This window comes from Hesperophylax consimilis, chromosome 9 (genome assembly GCF_061612785.1).
Source record: "Hesperophylax consimilis isolate HC1 chromosome 9, BYU_Hcon_1.0, whole genome shotgun sequence".
In the NCBI taxonomy this organism is placed as follows: domain Eukaryota; kingdom Metazoa; phylum Arthropoda; class Insecta; order Trichoptera; family Limnephilidae; genus Hesperophylax; species Hesperophylax consimilis.
Window position 1 is genome coordinate 20,441,228 of NC_142844.1, and position 20,482 is coordinate 20,461,709.

Here is a 20,482-nt window from a genome sequence, read left to right on the forward strand (position 1 = left end):
GAGATTATAAGTACACAGTGGTACATAGGCGAATATTAGTATTACATTACAATAAAATGAGATTAGTCGTATATAGCTTGATACATACAGCTTCTACCCCTTGTCCAACTCATGTCGGGAACACAACGCGTTTTGGGTTTGTAAATCCCGCACCTCTATCAAACGCAATGAACTTTATTGATTTTTGAGTGGGATTAAACTGTAATGACAACATTTCATAATTTTTTTTATTGATATCAATTATCTTCGATACCATTCTATTATAAAAAAGACATTGAAAAGTTAACGTAGTAAGTCACTTAAGAGAACTTTTCGTATCAATCATCTTAGGTACTAGTAATATTACAAAAACGGAACTGGAAAGGTAACTTATTAAGTATTTTAAGAAGATTTTGAAAAAGAAAATCTAATAAGAAAGTTTGGTGAAAATTAATCCAGTGAGGAATATTTTAGTGGGTTGTTTGAGATTCCATTAGAAAAAAGAAAACATAATTTGAAAAAGAAAGTTTTAGCATTTTTCGGTAGATGAAAATCAAAATAAATTATTAAAAAGAATCGATGCAAACATAACAACGTAGTTTTTGTGGGAAATATGTCTACCTCCTACACACATAATTCTTAGTTTTAAAGATTTTATTTTAATTTTTAAACAATTTTGCTATAAGCACATATTGTAAATAATGTATTTTGAAAACTTTTGTATAAACAAAATACATGAAAAAATAAAAGTAAACAATTTAAACGCTATATATATTTCCCGAAATTGGCAAAAAAAAGCATATTTAATAATATTACATTAGGTACACAACCATAAGCCAGAAAAAATTCAAAGGACTAAATAAAAGTTTAAAAAAACACCCCTTCGAAAAGTTAACTAACGTAATTTTCGCGTCGGTAATAAAGCCGAATTATTCAAACTGGTAGATAAACAAAGTGCACACTTGGATCAAACGGCAGCATTTGCAACACAAAGTTGCACGATCTACATGAATAATAATTATGACACCCCTGCATTTATTTTTTGAAATCGGAGTGGATCAGGCTCCATCGAGAAGCAATGGTCGAACTATATTACTTTTTGGTATAATCTTAATTTTAGAGAGGCTTCTCTGAACAATAAGCGGAGATGGTTCGACCTCCGTCTCGGCTCTCCCGCCAAATCCCCCAGTATTGCCACTAGTATAAAAGTTCCGGCCATTTTTCTGAACAGCATCATTCGCAGTTTAGTCTTTTAACTACGAACATGAAGGTAAATATACTTTCAAAAAATTATGTTCAGATTAAAATTTATATTTATCAGTTTGTTTCTTTTCTTCTATTAAAAGTTATCATAACAATTTCAAAATACGTTGTGAAAAAGTGTTGCTAATCAAAAAAATAAATTTATTCTCAAAATACAAATCATGAACAAAAAATTGGTTAAATTCGGTTTCCTTAAACAATTTGTTAAAACTTAAAAAAAATTTATATTAATATTTAAATTTACCGAAAATAATATTACTTAAATTGCTTAATATTTTTCATAATATCGTTTTCGTTCTCGCTTTGCAGTTTCCAATAATTACAGTTTTGTGATTTTTTTTTGAAAAATAGTGTTTCTAACAAGGATTTTTCTTTTGTAATGCTTATAAGGGTTTAAAGATTTTCTCTCAAATTTTTAGAAATTGTTTCAAAATTAAATCTTCAAATATGTTTAAAACTATTATAAAGTTGTCCTTGCGGAAGAGGGGATAAAAAATTTAAAAATCCATTCATATCATAGCTTTCGTTTTCATATAGAACGGGGTACCCCAGTGAGGTCACATTCTTTTCAAAAATTGTAAAAAAATATTTAAAAAACATATATTTATATAAATAAAAATCGTTGTTAGATTTTGTAAAAATCCGTATTGGTACACATGTCAATCTGTGAAAGAATAGAATGCTATATTATTTCGTTATTGATAATTAATTAAATGTGAATTACAACTAACCACTTACATTTTTTGTTATTGTGTTATTCAACTTCAATGATTTTATTACACACATTATTGTTTCAAGTTCCCACTCCCATTCATCATAGTTTTTATAGGAATCGCATCGCGGTGATTTGTAACTTTTCTTTTATTCGTGAACCATTACGTTTTCATCTCGGAATAAATCTATATAACCTTTCTCCCACAATTCGGTAAAAAGCTTTTATTGCTGCATAACAGATAGTGCCATAATAATGATATATTCGCATACTACATTCATTCTACAGAATACATTTATGCTTCAACTTCATTTTGTTGTATCAAATTAAAGATTATTGGCCTTTGCTTCCCAAGTCTTCAAATTCGATAAAGAATATAATTGCTCGATTATTTCGTGTTAATATAGACTGTAAGCAAAGGTATCTACCTAGATAGGTACTTACCGTCATTGTATTGTTTTTTTTTTATCTCAGGGACACTTCATATTACGCTGTAGGTATCTTAATATTTTATGTGGTAGTGTTTCAATTTGATAAGTTGATTGTAGAATTTTATTTATTTCCTAAATACATTCCATAATAATTCTTGAATATGATTGTAGTGTCTTGGAATTAATAACAGAACTGATTAAAACATTCGTGGGATTTCCCTGTTTTGAGATAGACTGAATCTAATTGGAATCATGTTAAGCCGAGAGTACAACGTAAAATCCTTTATAAAGGGTAGGTCTCTCCCGCATATTTTCCTAAACGACGCGAGGCGTGTAGCAGATTGAAGAAAGGTTACAACGGAAGTCTCAGTGGCAGGACTCATATCTGATCAAATCACTGTCTTTTTACAGGTATTTGTGTGCTTATTGGCCCTGACGGCAGCCGCTAGTGCTGGAGGCTCCGGCTGGTCCGGCGGTAGTGGCGGCGGCGGCTACGGAAGCGGCGGCTTCGGAGGCGGTGGCTTCAAGAGCGGAGGCGGCGGCGGCGGCGGTTTCGGCGGCGGAGGCCATGGGGGCAGCAGCTTCGGCGGCTTCAGCGGGGGCGGCCTCGGAGGGCACGGGGGCGGCGGTGGCGGATACGGAGGCGGCGGGTACGGAGGCGGCGGACACGGAGGCGGCGGATTCGGAGGAGGCAGCCTCGGAGGATTCAGCGGCGGACACGGAGGTGGCAGCCTCGGAGGCGGAAGCTTCGGAGGATTAAGCAGCCTGGGAGGAGGACACGGCGGCGGCGGCGGCGGATACGGAGGTGGCGGTTTCGGAGGCAGCGGCGGCGGCTTTAAGAGCGGCGGAGGATTCGGAGGCGGCAGCCTCGGAGGACACGGAGGCGGCGGATTCGGAGGGTTCAGCAGCGGAGGTGGCCTTGGAGGACACGGAGGAGGCGGATTCGGAGGAAGCGGTGGCGGATTCAAGAGCGGCGGAGGGTTCGGAGGCGGCAGTCTGGGAGGACACGGAGGCGGTGGATTCGGAGGTGGCAGCCTCGGAGGATTCAGCGGCGGACACGGAGGTGGCGGATATGGCGGCGGTGGCGGCGGATATGGCGGTGGCGGCAGCGGTGGATTCGGAGGAGGTTTGTTCATTATTGATTGCATTTTATACTTTGAATCGACACATTTTTAGAAAAAAAGGCATTTTTATAATTGCTTCCAGATCTCTATGTTAATCTGTGATATGATTTCAGGTAAGATCCTGAGGATCGGAGGTGGAGGTGGCGGATGGCAAAAGGGAGGAGGATGGTAAAGACTCCAAAGGTAAGAAATAATACACTACATATTTTCCGCAATAATCACAATATTTTAATTTTAATCCAAACCAACGCCTATTCAATTCATTATACGCCTTAAATGAAAACAACTTTTTTGCCAGCATTCCAAAAAAACGAATTCGCTAGAAAAACTTTTTTTTTGTAAAGTTCAGTTTGAAAAGCCATTGTTCGTGACATTACGCTATCCTCGGTGGCTGTGCTAATGTTCAGGATGTGCCACCATTGTCTAAGATTTGGACGTGTCTAAAGATCTACAGAACTTCCGCCAAATTCAATTTCATCTCGATTACTTCATAGCTAAACCTTACCGTGGCTAACTTAATCATTGTATTAATCTTACGCGATAATTACACCAAAAAATCATAGCTGTGGATAATTACCACGAAATAAACAAACCATGTAAAGAATGCTTTGTTTGCTTACATGTGTTTTATTTTTTAAGAGAGCTTAAGTTTGCTTACACTAGTATTATTTGAGAGCTTACACTCGTATTATTTTTAATTGGATTGAATCACCGATGCAATACGGACAAAACAATTACTATTCATATTTCGTTCGTACATGCGCAAACAAACGATTCATAATTTGCAAAAAGTACTTTTTTCCCCAAAAAATTAAATTAGCGCCCTCTGTGAATTCACAGTTTATGAATAATCTCAAGTCATTAAGAAAAATCTAAAATGAAAAAAAATCATTTTAAACCCATTTTATATTAATAATAGTGATTTTGCTAATTTTTTTTTATTTTCTTTCAGGATGATTTCATCATCTTCAGAACCTTACTTCCACAAAACGACTTGCAGTGCGACCAAAAAAATATCACCATTTATAAAAAATTACAAAGACTAATTCTGTAAATATATCAACTATTGTAATAAAGTGAATGTTTTTGTATATTATTATCTTTCATTTATTTTTTACTATAAACAAGAAACCCTCTATTGTATGCAACATTCAGAGTACAATGGTACCTTTCAGTACTTTGGACTTTCAGCACTTAGTGAGAGATCATTCCAAAAAATATCAAACTTGAAATAGCAGTCGTTAATGGTTTGATCTGATTATAACAAATAAAAATCCTTTCCTCCTACTCTTTTCATATCATTTCAACGACAAAACTTCTATCAGACCCAATTTCTACCGATTTATAACAAGTTTCTCGTTAACTCTTTAAGTTTTAAGTTCCAAAAAAAATGTTATTTTTGAAGATAATAACCATACATTTGTTATGAGAAACTTTAATTATATGAAATTCCCTCGATAGAAAAAAATTGCAAAATAAGCTCTGAAAATTATTAAAAACAAGTTTTGTTCGGCTATTATGTTATAAGGCATGAATAATTCACAGCGTATCTTTAAATCCAACTATAGTATTTGTCGAGAGATTTTTGCTCTATTTCAAACGAGTCATGTTTTATTGAATATTTTCACAATTTTCGCTGAATTATTATCGTTTTTTTAAATTAACACCCTACCTCTGACATTCGTATTTACATATCTCCCTTTCAAACTATCTTTGAACGCTTACCACATGGCCTTAAAACATCTCCTCAAATTTTCTTTCCTTTTTGAATTCAGCAATAAACAAAAATACACAGACATTATTAGTAATTTCATAACTTACCTATATTTTCTATAAATATCAGTTTTGTTTTAAGTGTGTTTGTTCCAAAAATCTTACTCAATCATGTGGCTGCAATACAATAATTGCATCACGTAACAATATCTTCAAAAGTGTACTCCTTCATAACCAAACTAGGGTAATAATCATGGAGGAATAATATGCATTTCCTTCAAGGATATAATATATTCAATGAAAGAAGAAGTGATTAAATAAATAATTTATTGAAATATTACCTTGCCAACATTTTTGTAAGTAGCGGCTATTTAATAGTGTAATAATATAATTGTATGCAGATAACAATGCAGAGGGTATATAGGTATATAATTCAATTTGATTACTAATTACTAAGTATTTATAATATGGCGATTACATTATTAGGTGTATCAAATAATTTATTATCCTACATGCATTATTTGTGGATCAATAAAAGTGGATAAAAATGTATCTAAGCATTGTTCAAATGTTTTTATCCCACATTTGGACGACATATCAATATTATTCAAATACCGACATATAACAGTACTTTGTAATAATTTTTTAATGTTCGAATTTAAATTTAAACTGGTAAACTTTTGCTGACATTTGCTTTTAAAGTTGAAAAATTCAGCAAACATTGGAAATTTCCGTTGCCTATTCAAGCAAAAAATCAAAATATATAATAATTATAGATATGCCTAACAATATTATCACAATTTACCATACATTATGAGTGAAAGCAAAAACTATGTGAGAAGGCAATTTTTTCAGTCTAATAATAAGCATTTTTACAATGAGACATTGATTTTTAAGTTGTGACTATAAATAAAATATAAAAACAACTATCTATTTTGTTCAGGGCCGGCCCTGGGCTAAATGGCGTCTGGCACAAGTAAAAACCTAAAGGGTGCTGTGTTATGTTATCAGCGCCTTGGCTCCTTAACGCCTTGGTAAGTCGGCGCCCGGAGCGGACTGCTCCAATTGCGCTCGCACTGAACCGGCCCTGATTTTGTTACAATGGAATGACTCTTAGTAAATTTGTTTCCACAAATGCAACCATTAACACAATAATTTATAAAGTAAATTAATTATTTTTAGTGGCAATTTTTTCATGGTGTTAATTGCGACTTCTTACTACCTATTATAAAATTTGGGCGACCTTCAAATAATATAATACTTAATAATATTAATTAATTATTACAAAAAAATACATGATGTTGCATTCTTAAGACCTTTGGTTTAACCTATCACTGATTTAAACAAATAATTATTGAAAAATTATAAAAAGATAATCGGCAATTTTAATGTGGTTTATTTATAAAATGATTGAATTTTGAAAATCACATCTCACTTCACAGTAATATAGAGATTATCAACAATAAGAGATTACAAAATATATAAAACATAAGATTCCCATTGACTTTTTTAAGAAAAATTAAATTGGAAAATTAAAACTAACAAGTCCAAATAAATCATATTAGTTTATAAAGGATGGAATTTAACAAGGCGTCCAAAGTTTACATGAAATTTTCTATCATAAATCTTTGCTGAAGTTTCACTTGCATTATTAGTATTATTATTATTTTTATAAATATACAAAAATTAAATGTGTGTAAATTACTGGTTAACTGGTAACACAGGTAATCATGATGAATTTATATTATCAGAAAAAATATTTAATTAAATATCATAGCGCTCCTTAATCGCAACATAAACAAAATAAAAAACTATAAATAAAATATTGGAAAAAAACTTCTTTTTTTTCTGAGAAATAGAATACATGGATTAATAATATTTAACCTCCTGGGCGTTAAGATTATTTAATTGTTCAACCATCATTATTAATGACTATAAAACCACATTATCGGCTTTTAAAGATTTAGTTCTTTTTACAGATTACTTATTATTTATTACTAGCAAGCTCATTATCCGTATAGGTATTCCAATTATTAATAACTTTGTCAATATTCTTGGGGGTTATTATATCACCACCCTCTTGATTGCTTATCCATAGGAAAACGTGTGTTAATAAATAAACAAATAAATATTCGCAATATGTAGAAAACAAGGCTAACTATAACCACTATTTGGTTCGAGTACAGAATAGTAGACTCGCACTTTATAATTAAATACATCGTAAATATACATGCAGGGATCACATGAGGACAGTACAATACTGTCTTGTCCCAGCTCACTAATCATTGCTCAGTTGTTTGGAGGACAGGACAATGAACCAAGACATTGTCGTCCCAGAGATAGACAGGCAAGCCATCTCCGCAGGATTGTGTCTTACCCTTACCACCACGCCCGGCCACGTTTTCCGCATGTAAACGCGTTTTGACAAGACAGTAGGACAATAGCCAGTCGATCCGCACGTACGTATCTCAGCTCTTAGGGTACTCGGCGCTCAAGTCTCTTATTTCAGCATAAAAATATTGCGTAAATGGAACACTACTATACATCTTGGTATAAAAGATCTAATTCACCATTTTCACAGCGTTCCGCGTTTGTCTACAGTAGAATTGTTATATTGTCTCATCGTCCTACCCTGCGCGGTCGAGGCCTTTCACAGATCAGGGACAGGACAATCTTGTATTGTCCTCATGTAATCCCGGCATATGCTATCAAGAGGATGGTGAAATACCCCTTTAATGTAATTTTAATTAACAGATATTTATTTTCAATGTGAAAAACACATTCACATGTTACAATGATGTGATCCCATGAAATGAACTATGAAACCAAAAGGTTACAATAAAAAATACCGGTTGAACAAATTTTTACATGTCTTATAAAATGATTAGAAAGTATAATTAAGTCAACACATTTTCTTATCATTTATATATAAGACAAATAAAGTAAAAACATAATTTAATATAATAGGTACACAGTATATCACAAAACATATATTAGAATTAATATCATACATTCACACTACAGACTAAACAATAGGAGATATAGCTTGTTAATATTATTGATACATTAAGTAGGTGTCTACATAAAAAGTACTAAGTGCTGACTATAAAAAAAAGATACTTTCACTGGTAAAAACAGGAAGAAACAAGATGTATGGCAATAAAAACCGTATTATTTTTTTAAAGATAAATTAATGTTTATAAGGCAAGGTTTTTTTATGCGTGGCACAAATGATAACAAATTATTATAAGCAATAAATGCTATTAATTACTAGCAATAATTATCAAAGGAAAATTCAGCACTAACAAAGCCTCTCCTACAAAAATAAAGTTGGTTGTTTACGGGTGAAAAAAATATAATAAGCAATAATTGTTGATTTAAATACTAGTACATATTGAATCATTTGGCGGTTTGGGAATAAGCTCACGTAGCTTAGTGGTTCAGAGCTCCTGACCGGCAATCAGAAGGTGCGGGTTCAATTCCCATCGGCGGCATTTATTTTTACTCGGGAGATATTTTCAATTTGTATGGATATTTCAGGCGAGTAATTATTGCTTATAATAATTTGTTAATAAAAACCGTGTTGAACTACTAATACATTTTAGATATAGCTTTGTTTCTATTATTTTTTAAAGCAGTTTAAAATCAGGAATGCTTTAAAATTACTTACTTGTCCAACTTAATTTTTTTAAATTTTATTTACGAAACAAACAGTCATTTAACATACAAACATACATTTAGCGTAAACAGTAATTATTCATATGTTCTAGACCAATAAAGTTCCATTAAGTTTAGTTGTTAATTTAGTATTTGTACCTAGAAAATATATTTGAAAATGACAAAGAAATAAATAAACATTATAAGGAATTACAAAATGTTATAAGACAGTTAGTAGTAATACAGTTTTCCCATGATTATACTAAAAACAATAAAATAAACTAAGATGATAGAATTATTTCACAAAAGTTATCAGTTTAGTAAGCTGCATTTTATATGTTTTCAAGTAAGAGTTGAAAATGTGTACATCTCTAGAGGCATTGTGAGTTTTACAGATACAAGAGTTTTGCGCATATTTGGATATCCAGTGTGGTGTTCTAAATGAGTCGTTCGATCTGGTGATGTGTTCAGGGCAACAAAATGCTATCTTTTCTAGCAGATATGATGAATCAACAAGATTGTTCACGATTTTGTATAAGAATAGGGCATCAGAAATTTTTCCGCGTTTACATAAAGCGGTAGGGTCAAATCGATAATCACTAAAGCGATACAATAGGTGTAAATAAATTTGATTGGATATTTTCAAAGCGATCAATTTAGGTTTGATATTGAGGATTCCAAATGACTGAGACAAACTCGAGTTGTGAACTTACATATGACATATATAGCAGAATTAGTGTGTGTGCTACAATGAAAGGCTTTGTAAAGCGTATAATAAAGCCCAATTGTTTTAAAGCCTTTTATATATAAAATATTTTCAATACAGTCCTTAAATAACATTTTAGAATCTAGCAGTATTCCAAGATGTTTGATTGATTCTGCTTGTTGTAGGGGTACATGGTTTAATTTGTAAGTATAATTAATCGGCTTTTTTATGTGTAAAGGTAATAAATAATATTAGACTTGTCTGTATTTAGATAAAGTTGATCGTTATTGCAATATTGCTTAATTTTGCTAATGTCTTCTTGTAACAGGTTGCAGTCATCTGTGGAGTCAATATTTTTTTATAATTTCATGTTATGTTCGTAAAATAGGAAAGAAGAATGACTAATAACACGTTTTATGTCATATATGTATAAAATAAACAAGAGAGGCCCTAAATGGGAGCCTTGAGGTACCCCTGAACCTTTTAAGGTAACATCTTGACTTCTATTTTTAAAATAAGAAGAGAACCATCTCAGAAGATTTCCACATACACCGATTTTCAAGAGCTTGTTTAATAGTATGTCGTGATTTACTTTGTCAAATGCCTTTAAAAAATCTGAGTAAATGGAATCAACCTGTTTCCCACTATCCATAGAGTTGAGAACAAATTCAAAACTGTCCTAGGTTCGATTCAACAGATCTGACTTGAAAAAAACCATGGTGGTGGGGGCTAATAATAGTATTTTTGCATAAGTTAAAAAGTTGGTCTTATTTCTTATATTATGTCATACAAAGAAAAGCGTAGGCAACTAAATAAAAATATTTACTTTTCTAGCTACCTTGAGATACAGTGGAATAGATATGTATAATAAAAAAAAACTTATTGTAAAAATGCGGTATCATTAAATACAAGGAGTCCAGAAAAAGCATTGGTGTGGACTGTGGAGTAAAAAGTTCAAATTTGGAATTGCGGTTTAAAATACAAAGAGTGGGACTTATCTGACCCCTTTGGAAAAGATGCATATTTTCACTGTTCCTGACTTATATAGCTAACTTCACCCCAACCCACAAAACTTTCAAGTTCACTGTTATTCAAAAACAATCAGTATTTGATACTGGAAATATTTTAAAAAGAATTAATTGCAATAAATTGTAAATAAGTACAAAGTGACGAAGATTAAATCAAAATTAAGATATGCAAGTATAGGTAAATCATCTTAAATAGTGCACACTTGAATGTATTTGTGTACACTATTGGTTCAATATAGTTTGGAAACCAGCCACTGCCCCTATCATCTAGCGCAGTTACAATACAATTATACCACTACACAAGCAAGAATCTCATTAAAATGATTCTACTCTACATACATAATATATCGATGGCCCAGTATTGAACGGAAACAAGTCTGAAAAACCATAAATTACGATATGGACATCAAAATATTCACCAAAAGGAGTTCTTTCTTGTTATAAACAGCAACAAAAGCAAAAAATGTTTGATTACAAATATCCAAATATTTAGATGAACATATCCAGTTTTATACAAATCTATTTCAAATATTTTCCATTTAAAACTGACGATTGTGTCCGTCCATTTCATTAAAATGTAGAAATATCAATGAAAACTGTTGAAATTTGATATGTTTTCATATATATTTAGACATGTGCAAAAATAAAATATTGATTATCTCAAAACAACAGATTTAGACTTGTTGCAGTTTAATACTGGGTTGTGTATTGTTAATTTTGTAAAGTAGCAAATTCATGATATTCTGTAGTGAGAAATTCCATAACATGAGATTGAAATTATTTTAACAAAGATATTTTTTTAACATGTCATAAACAAATTGACCACTTTACAGACTATTCAAAGCTTCTGTCAAAGATTTCTCTATTAGTCATAAATCATCATCTAGAAATATGTCTTTCAGTTGACGAGTTAAATAAAACTTGTCATCAGAGTTAGCGGAACAGCGGCCGGAATAATCATCGCTATTTAGGGAGTATATCATGACACCTCCAAACATGGAATCTTTCACATACTTTGCTTTGCCCACAATACTCTCCTTGTTTTCATAAGATACCCACTCGTGATCCTTCTGTAAATACGGGGAGAAGGTCTGATTGTCGTACACCACATTCACATTGGTGTTGTTTTTGAGGAATTCACAGATTTCAGGATAGTCCACGAAACCAAAATTGCCAAGTTTTCCAAACCCACTTGCCGGACTGCCGATTAAGCCATTGTGTTTGTTCACCAGGGTGAATGAGTGCCCGTATGTTGGTAGGCCAACTATAATTTTATTCCTGTCCATTCCCTTGCTGAGCCACATATTGGCTGAATAGTTCATATTCAGGGTTGCTAAGTAGAGAATCTCATCTTTTTGGCTATACAGGGGAGCATTTATGCCAGTGAACGCTGTCAGCTTCGTGTAGAAGTGATAATCATAAGACATTAGATTAACAAAGTCAACATACAGGTTCAACTGGTCCACATCATAGGCCAGGTTGACGATGTGTTCCGGGGCAGCCACGGCCACGGTGAGCAAGTAGTCTCTCTTCTCTCTGATGTATTCCGATCTTATTTCTCTTAGCAACTGACTGAAGTGTTGGCGCTGCCTACCATTGACAGTTTCCTCTCCCATATCAGAATGATTGTTGTACGCTGCGTGAAACACAGGGAATTCCCAGTCCAGATCTACTCCGTCGAGTTGGTACTGCCTGAGCACTGCTTTGAGAGATCTGATGAAGACCTTCCTGGAGGCGTGTGTGAGCACCATTTCCGGAAACCCTTCGTCGTTGGAAGCACCACCCAAAGATAGCAAAATTTTTAATCGAGGATTACAACTCTTCAACTTAACTATTTGCGTAGTGACATTTATCATAAGTTCACTGAGAACGATTGTACAATTACGAATAGTAGCAAAACCAAGATTGATATGTGTACATAAGTTGCAATCAATATTACCTGGCAATAGAGCGTTAGGGTCACTTTCGGAAGAAGGGAAATTATAGTAACATACGATTTTAGACGGTTCATTCGTGTTACTTTCGTAAATCACATTTGGATGAGAATTACATAATTTACAAGGCGTTTGCTTGTTCAAGTATTCATCGAGTGAGTATAATTCTGCTCGATTCGTGAATGCCTCCCGATCATCTGCCTCAAATATATAAATTGCGTAGAAACAATACGTAAATAGCAGGATCAACGGAATCATCAAAATCAAAACCAAAACAATGGATAAACATGTTGACTTTTGAAACCTTTTGTTTTCTGTTGATAAATCTTCAAGCAAATTATACTTCGCGCTTGGGACTGGAATAGTCATTTTCAAGTAGAATAAATGCTATTTTATACGAATTTGTTCGTGGAAACCCATATAATATACAAATAATGCACAACTCACGAAACAAAAACGAAATGTCAAGTAGAAACGTCAAATTAATGTCAAATAGGACAAAGCAGCTCGATATAATATTGGTTGAATTGTTTGATAAACACAGATACGGCAAAATATACTCTATTAAAACGAATAAAAGATAACTTTTGCCGTACGTAAATTAAGAGAGGTGTCGTAAATTATCTGTAAAGTGCCTGCCCACGTAAATATTAAAGAGTGTCTATGGCTTCTATGATATGAAATGGAAACAACACTGGTTGTTTATGATGTAATAATCTGGCTGTCATTATCAAATGTCATGTTACTGTAAATACTGCTTTTATGTTTTTTTATGATTATTTGGTACGTACCTTGGTCATATTGTGCTGTAATATTCATAAAAGTAACATTTTATTAACTTTGTACTTTAATTTGTTTTTAGATTAATGATGGAAATCGATAATACGATGGATCAATATGAGAAACAATTGTATACATTATTTGCTAGTTATGATGCTGCTCACAACGGAAGCCTTAGTCGTGAAGCTCTCGAAGAACTCTGCAATACACTCCAATTAGAAAACCGAGGTCACCAACTTATCGAGTTATTGTTGAATGGCTCCGAAGAATTGTGTGTTACCTTTCCAAAATTTCGTGATGGCCTTTTAACAGTTTTAGGTAGTGAACATAGTGAAACATCAGTGAAAATACTGGATAGAAGTGAATTAAACAGTGGCGAAGATTCTTCTGGAAGAGAAGTGTCTCCGAGGTTCATATTTGGATCTAAAAAGTATGGTCGTCGCTCCAAACCTTCTCGGAGCAGTGATTCTAATGACTACGTGCCGGGGACTATTCACGAAGCTGACGATTCTTCCATAGAAGCCTTCGATTCTGAAGTCAGCTATCCTTCTTTAACATCCCAGGATAAGAACGTAGGGAGTAAGAAACGTAAAGCTAATAATAAACTTAAGAAAAGTCTTTCATTTTCTGGACACAAAAATAGCGACAATGCTGATAACAAATCTGATTTCGTCTTATCTAAGGCGAAAAAGCAATTAACTTTATCTAAAACTGAATATCTTGATTGTATCTCTATAAACGCATCTTTGCCGCGTGAAATCACTATCAGAGAATCTAATAACTCTGAAAATTCATTGAATATATTAGATTGTAATAGTAATAGCCAAATTGATATTTCTCAGCCTGTTTGCTTCGAAGACATTATCAAGAATACAGGTTTAGCTAGCTGTCTGCAATCTATAGCTAACAATGAATTGTTGAGTATACAATCTCAAAGTGAGCACGAGGAATCAGTGAGCTTGGAGACCATTATGGAAGTGTGGGGAGCCGCGGGAATATCTCAGCCGCACCAGCTTCTGAGCCACTTAGGCTTCTCCCAGGGGGAAGCCGTCCTCTCTGATTTGATATTTGTAATGGAAGAAGAAATCCAGGGTGTTATTAACAACCTGCAGGAGAGTTACTCGGCAAGTTCTCTGATTACCTTATTTCAGGCAGTGTTATGCCTTTATCAATATGAAAAGAAGTCGCTCAAGTTATCTCTCAATCAAACTTACGCTGAGCGAGATAAGCTCAGAAGTGACCTGTCTGATGCCAATCACAGAGCGGTTCTTCTAGCTCATGAAGTAGATGATAATCACGCTAAAATGGAAAGTGCAGCCAAGATTACTTTTAAGCAAATAGAACAGAAACATTCCGAAATAATCAAACAACTGTCTGAACAATTAATCTTGGATAAAGAACAATTCGCTTCATCTTTATCTAATTTAGAAAGCAAAATTTCTGCATTGGAAAGCGAAGAATCAAAGTTAAAGTCTCAAATGTCAGAATTAAATTATGAAAATACTAGAATGGATAAGGAACTTAACAGTGCCCAAGAGCAGATATATGAGCTAGTGGAGATAAAGAAGCAGCTTTCTAAAGAAATTAAATCAATAAGCAGAGAAATAAATACCAATATTCAGGATAGCATGGAGAAAGTAAATGACGTTGCTTTGCTTGAAAGTCAAATTAGTAAACTGCAAAATGAGAATATCGTTTTGAAAGATAAGAATGATGAGCTCTGCGCGGAGATGGAGATTATAAAATTGTCCCAACCAACAGACAAGTTGAAATTCAACCGGGAACTTGCCGCTGAAGATAGCTTCTCTGCTGACGCTGATGATGACAGCCCCACACAATCCGATACCCTGATCACTATCGCTTACTGCGGGGTTAACGGAACTAGTCACGGAAGCTCTCCGCACCAAGTGTCTGATGAAGACGAGAGTCCCATCAAAAGTAAAATAGAAATTGAAAGTAAAAATCATTTGACTCCCTCTGAAAAAAATATTCTCAAAAGTGACGATTCGGAAAATAACAGTTTTGATTTCAGTTTTGAATATGATAATAATCAAACCCATGATATGTTAATATGTATAAAACATTTGACACCAGAAAATGTTGAGGAGTTGATCACCATCTTCAAGGTATTTACGCATTGTAATTATATTAGTAATCCACTTTATCTTTAATTCTTGTCAAATTGTACTTATTTTATCATTTTCACAGCACATTACCCTAACCTTCAACTAATCTTTAACACCACACTGTTCCCGTCTCACATTCCTTCTGAACTGAGCTCTATTTCTCTCCCACGAATTATACACTTGACAAAATAAACTTTTTAGTGTTGTTTTGTACAATTTAAAAATAGAACACATTCAGATGCGAAGGAAATATCACTAGAAAATACCAACTGTGTTATGATCAGTCTTTATAATAATTGATTTTTGTTGTTTTTACAAATAATATCTAAGATACTGTCAAACCAAATCTTCTTGGCAGTTGTCCTAATAATAACATTGGCCTACATTATTTTTGACTTATTTTTACAGGCAAATACCAACATTCTGTCTGAGTTCTTTGTTGGAACACAAGTGAAGCATTTCTACTTGGGATTGCATTTACTGCTGAAAAAAGTGATGGAGGATATGAAGAAAATGATTGCCGAGAATAAGAATATTGTACCTAACTCCTTAAAATCAAATATCATAAGTTTACTTCAAAATATAGTGAGTGAATCGTGCAACCTCAACATTGAAGGCCACCAATTATTGCTTTCTTTGAATAGTATTGAAAATCAAAATTTGCATTCCTTGCCAGATAAAATTAATAATGAACATAACAAAAACTGTGATGATAAGTCAACTAAAAATCTTCAGAGTAATTCGGAATTGATGGTCCAACTAACCGATCTTGAACTGAAAGTGAAGCAATTGAACCATCTATTAGAAATGGAACGCCTCGAAGCAAAAGAGCAAAGAATGAAAGATTCAGACAAGTACACCGAGCTTGAATCTAATATGGAGTGCTTAAAAAACGAATATGATAAATGTGAAGATTACTGGGCGTCTAAACTGAACGAAGAAAGGGATATTTTCGATCAAGAACAACGAATTACTGATGATAAATTTGCAGAACTACTCAGTAAACTTTCAGAGTATGAAGAGCAATTTGCCTCGCAAGACGTGAAAAATGATAGATTTGACGGACCCTTGTCTACTATTGAAGAAAAGTACAACTTAGAAAAACAGTTCACTGATCTTGAGGATGAATTCGAAGAGTATAAAGTTAAGGCTGAACAAGAACTGGACATTAAAACTTCGGAAATCAATCAGTTGAAAGAGCAACTCGAACAATTAGAAAAAAATAAGATCACTCCAACCCCCATTGAGAACGGGCATGCGGAAGCTTTAAACGTGATGGTCACAGATGAACTACTTTCTACTTCCAGCTCATGTGAAAAAGAACTTAGTAATGGAACTGCAAATATCTCAAAAGTTTTATTTCCAAATGCTGAACAGCCGGAAGAATCTTTTGTCAGAGAAAGTCTTGAAAAAATCAGTTCGCCAATAGATTACCTGTGGAATCAGAGCGCTATTCCGTCGCCAATATCCAATGTTAGAAACAGCAGCGACATCGCCAGAGATTACCACAATCCTGCTTTTTTCAAAGACCAATTTTCCGAGCAAAATGGTAATTTTTCAATGGATTTGCCTCCAATGAATGTGGCAAGTTCAATAATGCCCATTCAAAAACCCATTTCGTCTATGATAAAGACATCTCAAGTTGCACCTAAGAGTCAGGGAAAGAACTTAAGTGAAAAGAAGATGTTGTTTTGTTCGGAGCTCGAAGCGGAGCTACAGGCAAGAAGGCGGGAAGTTCAGCACTTGGAAGCTACCCGAACTCGACTCGATGCCGAAATACGAAATCTCACTCTCCAACGAGGTAGTCCTCAACAACAAGTGGTAATTATTTACACCGATATCCTTTCAAATGATTTACTGCACTTAGTAAATGGCATGCTTTACGTACGTACTAACATTTTTTTCAATTAAGAATTCAATTTAACATCTAGATTTTAATGCAATCAATTTTTTATCAGGGTGCTGCTAACATGAAAGCTGTGGCTTTAGAGAACTACTGTCGGCAACTTCAAAATGCTCTCAGACAGCAACACGCTTATGCAGAGGCATTAATGCAACGTAAGTTCTTTAATTCATTTTGTTTTTATCATTTATCTTCTGTTCCTCTTGTATATTTTCACATATTCGTATGTGGTATTTTTTTTACAGAATCCATAATATATCATTATTTGAATACATAATGGATGATAATTATTATTGTCGTAATTTGCATCGATATCTCAATAACGTACTATGTTATCAGTTTATAAATCTGATTATAATGCCTTTGAAGTGCATTTGTCACATTAATATGTACCTACTGATAAGAAACGATTGCCGCACATATTTGAACATTGAGTCATCATTTTTAAACGTAAATTAGGTAGGTAGGTGGGCTATTGCAGCGGTTCGCAATTTTTTTTCAGCTATGGAACCTTAAATGATTGACCTTCTTTTCCGACTTCAAATTAATTAGCAATTGTGAACATACAAACCAAATTTATTAGATTTATACCTTATTATTCAACTAATTGATTACCCAGGTGTCGTGTTTGACTTGAAAAGAAAGACTAATTATTTTGAAAATTATGATATTTTTATTTTATAAATTTTAAAAGATTACAATTTTGGTGATTTTCTCATGCCCTCATTATGGTAGTCGTACATGATTTATGTAAGAACAGCAAAATAATATTTTGTAGAACAAATAATAAAACATAAGTTATTGTAAAGCAAAAATTATAAAAAATAGATATTATTATAGAAACCATATTAGTAATAAAAATAAAGTCTAAACTAATTCTTAAAAAGATATTTAAAAGAAAATAGAAATAAAAATATTAAAATACATGCAAAATTATACCAATTATTATTTTTTTCTTAAACACAGGTTAATGGTGGTACGTACTTATCTATAACCTACTTACCCATTTACGGTCACATTGTCACATTTGAAATTGGCGATATAAAAAAAATATATGTGTATTTTATTAACTGCGAAGAATACATTTTCTTACTGTTTTATTAATTTTCTTAAAATTATATTTAATATCTGCAGTTGAATTCACTACTGCGTGTTGCGTGTCGGCGCCGATTACTTGCGCCGCTGGTTGGTACCGATAAGCACCGGTAATCGGCGTCGGCTTTCTGGTTCCTGAACATGCCCAATCCCTAACTTTCAAAACCCCAGTCACCCTTCCATGGAACACCTTTTAGGAACCGCTGGTCTATTAAATGATTGTAATGTTATACAGCTTTGCAGTTATGCTACTTGAATTCAATAAACAAAATATATTGGAGTTCTAAAAAATAAACACGAAAATAACAAATAGATTTCATCATAAATTCTTGCAGTATTTATAGTATTTACACGTAGAGTCATAATAGATATCAAATATTGATCCATTACATAAATTTTTCAAGTCAATTCTTGTTTCTCTTTTTCATGTAATAATCGCACCAGAATGAGGTTGGAATAATGGAATCTTAGGAAATGTTGTGAAGTTGGTAAATGAGAAGGGGAATAGGAAGGTTAAGAAGTACCTGATCACTAAAGATAGCTAAAGCCTTTTCAAGCAATTTTACTTTTACTCTCTTGTCATCTCGTTTATACACTATTGTCAAGTATGTACATAACTGCAATGTTTGCAAGCAGACTGCTATTTGCTGTGAAATTCTTTTATAACCGGCTTAGCCAGCTGTGGAATTGAACACATTACGCCTGGGTGCGACCCTAGCACGATATCAACTCAGCCACCGACCGGTCTATTAAGATATAATATTTCCTTGCCAAGCGAAGAAAATATTTTACAACAAGGGAGTACGTTTTTACATTCAACGGATAAAATTTTGCACTGCCGACAGGCAATTGCAGCACACAAGCGGTTAATGGTTCTTATCATTATAAATATCACATCAATATGCATTCATTTTTCAGAGAACATTGCGGCGCACAGGGGAGAGGTGGGAGCCCTTCGTCAGAGACTGGCTGCTGCAGATCTGCTAGTACGAGATTTATTTGTGGAGAATTGTCAATTAGCCCGGAGCCTAACCACTTCAGTCACCAAATAATACCAAGTAAACCTTACTCACTCCAATCTGAAACATTTTGGAATACCAAATATAGCGTAAACTTTTTATTATTATAATTTATGTAACCTTGCTATTCTAACATATTATTTTTCTAGGGTGAAATGTTAACACAATTAGTTTTAGGAGACATAGTCGTTTTTTTGTTTTTGTAAATCAAACCTTTTGTAAATATGTATTTATTTATTTTTGTGTAAAAAAGATAATATTTTTTTAACGGAATTATATTTTCCATATTTAATGTAATTTTTGTTGTCGTTGTAAGTACACATAACAAGGAATAATGTAACATAAGTGGTTGGATCTGACCATTATAATAATATTTGAATTAAATATTAGTTATGTTTGAAATATGAGGAGACAATCTTGAAGAAATTATTGACGCAAATTTGTAACTACCAGTGGCCTGTATTGTTACCTCCGTATTTTCATGCATTCTTTACTTATCTGTCGACGGCCATCAATTTTATTATGAATCAATTGTGTGGCATTATAAATTTTATTTCATTTTTTTGGATTTTGTTTAGTCATTGTGTTATATGTCTAATATTTATCTTTTGATCTATTTCATTATTATATTTATACCTCAGAAGTCAAAGTTCGGTCGTACACTTTTCTAAGGAAGCTAGGCCATTATTGGACAAGTATAAATACGATTGTCCTAAAAGGAAATTAGGTCATCTATATAAATAAAAATGTAAATGTTCAAAATTTTGACACAACATTGCACTCGAATACGCATATGTTTATGTATACCTATATTATATATATGTATAGATGTCAACTGTGACAGGTAAAAACATGCTTTTTCGAAAAACAGCGTAATCTGTTGGACGTAAAAGCAAAATGCGCTATTGTTTTTCTATCTGCACAGACAGACTGAACCACAGCAACGCGTGGCGGAGTACAGCTAGTCTTACATAAAAAGTCAAATGTCCCCAAACTGTTAAGAAGCCAAATC

At 33.5% G+C, this 20,482-nt stretch overlaps 3 protein-coding genes across 3 annotated transcripts; 2 read left to right on the forward strand and 1 right to left on the reverse strand.

Annotated features, from left to right (window-relative positions):
• Positions 1–1,222: 1,222 nt before the first annotated feature.
• LOC149421039 (uncharacterized) lies at positions 1,223–4,596 on the forward strand. The gene is made up of 4 exons (XM_089635348.1): positions 1,223–1,249; positions 2,797–3,511; positions 3,623–3,692; positions 4,462–4,596. Exons 1-3 carry the CDS (start codon positions 1,244–1,246, stop codon positions 3,679–3,681), a joined length of 780 nt encoding a protein of 259 aa, XP_089491474.1. The 5' UTR covers positions 1,223–1,243; the 3' UTR covers positions 3,682–3,692; positions 4,462–4,596.
• Positions 4,597–5,568: 972 nt separating this feature from the next.
• Positions 5,569–13,211, reverse strand: Cht11 (chitinase-3-like protein). The gene has a single exon (XM_089635755.1). It carries the CDS (start codon positions 12,914–12,916, stop codon positions 11,483–11,485), a length of 1,434 nt encoding a protein of 477 aa, XP_089491881.1. The 5' UTR covers positions 12,917–13,211; the 3' UTR covers positions 5,569–11,482.
• Positions 13,212–13,256: 45 nt separating this feature from the next.
• On the forward strand, positions 13,257–20,244 carry Nin (blastoderm-specific gene 25D). The gene is made up of 5 exons (XM_089635349.1): positions 13,257–13,330; positions 13,410–15,453; positions 15,862–17,274; positions 17,412–17,511; positions 19,370–20,244. The coding sequence occupies exons 2-5, from the start codon at positions 13,414–13,416 to the stop codon at positions 19,501–19,503; spliced, it is 3,687 nt and encodes a 1,228-aa protein (XP_089491475.1). The 5' UTR covers positions 13,257–13,330; positions 13,410–13,413; the 3' UTR covers positions 19,504–20,244.
• Positions 20,245–20,482: the final 238 nt, after the last annotated feature.

What these genes read in the sequence shown, in the direction of transcription:
- Cht11 (XM_089635755.1), bottom strand. Translation starts at nt 12,916, where the DNA reads ATGACTATTCCAGTCCCAAGCGCGAAGTATAATTTGCTTGAAGATTTA.
- LOC149421039 (XM_089635348.1), top strand. An exon ending in CAGCGGTGGATTCGGAGGAG is followed by an intron (nt 3,512 to 3,622) that starts GTTTGTTCATTA and finishes ATATGATTTCAG; the next exon opens with GTAAGATCCTGAGGATCGGA.
- Nin (XM_089635349.1), top strand. Translation starts at nt 13,414, where the DNA reads ATGATGGAAATCGATAATACGATGGATCAATATGAGAAACAATTGTAT. An exon ending in AGTTGATCACCATCTTCAAG is followed by an intron (nt 15,454 to 15,861) that starts GTATTTACGCAT and finishes TTATTTTTACAG; the next exon opens with GCAAATACCAACATTCTGTC. An exon ending in TGCAGAGGCATTAATGCAAC is followed by an intron (nt 17,512 to 19,369) that starts GTAAGTTCTTTA and finishes TTCATTTTTCAG; the next exon opens with AGAACATTGCGGCGCACAGG.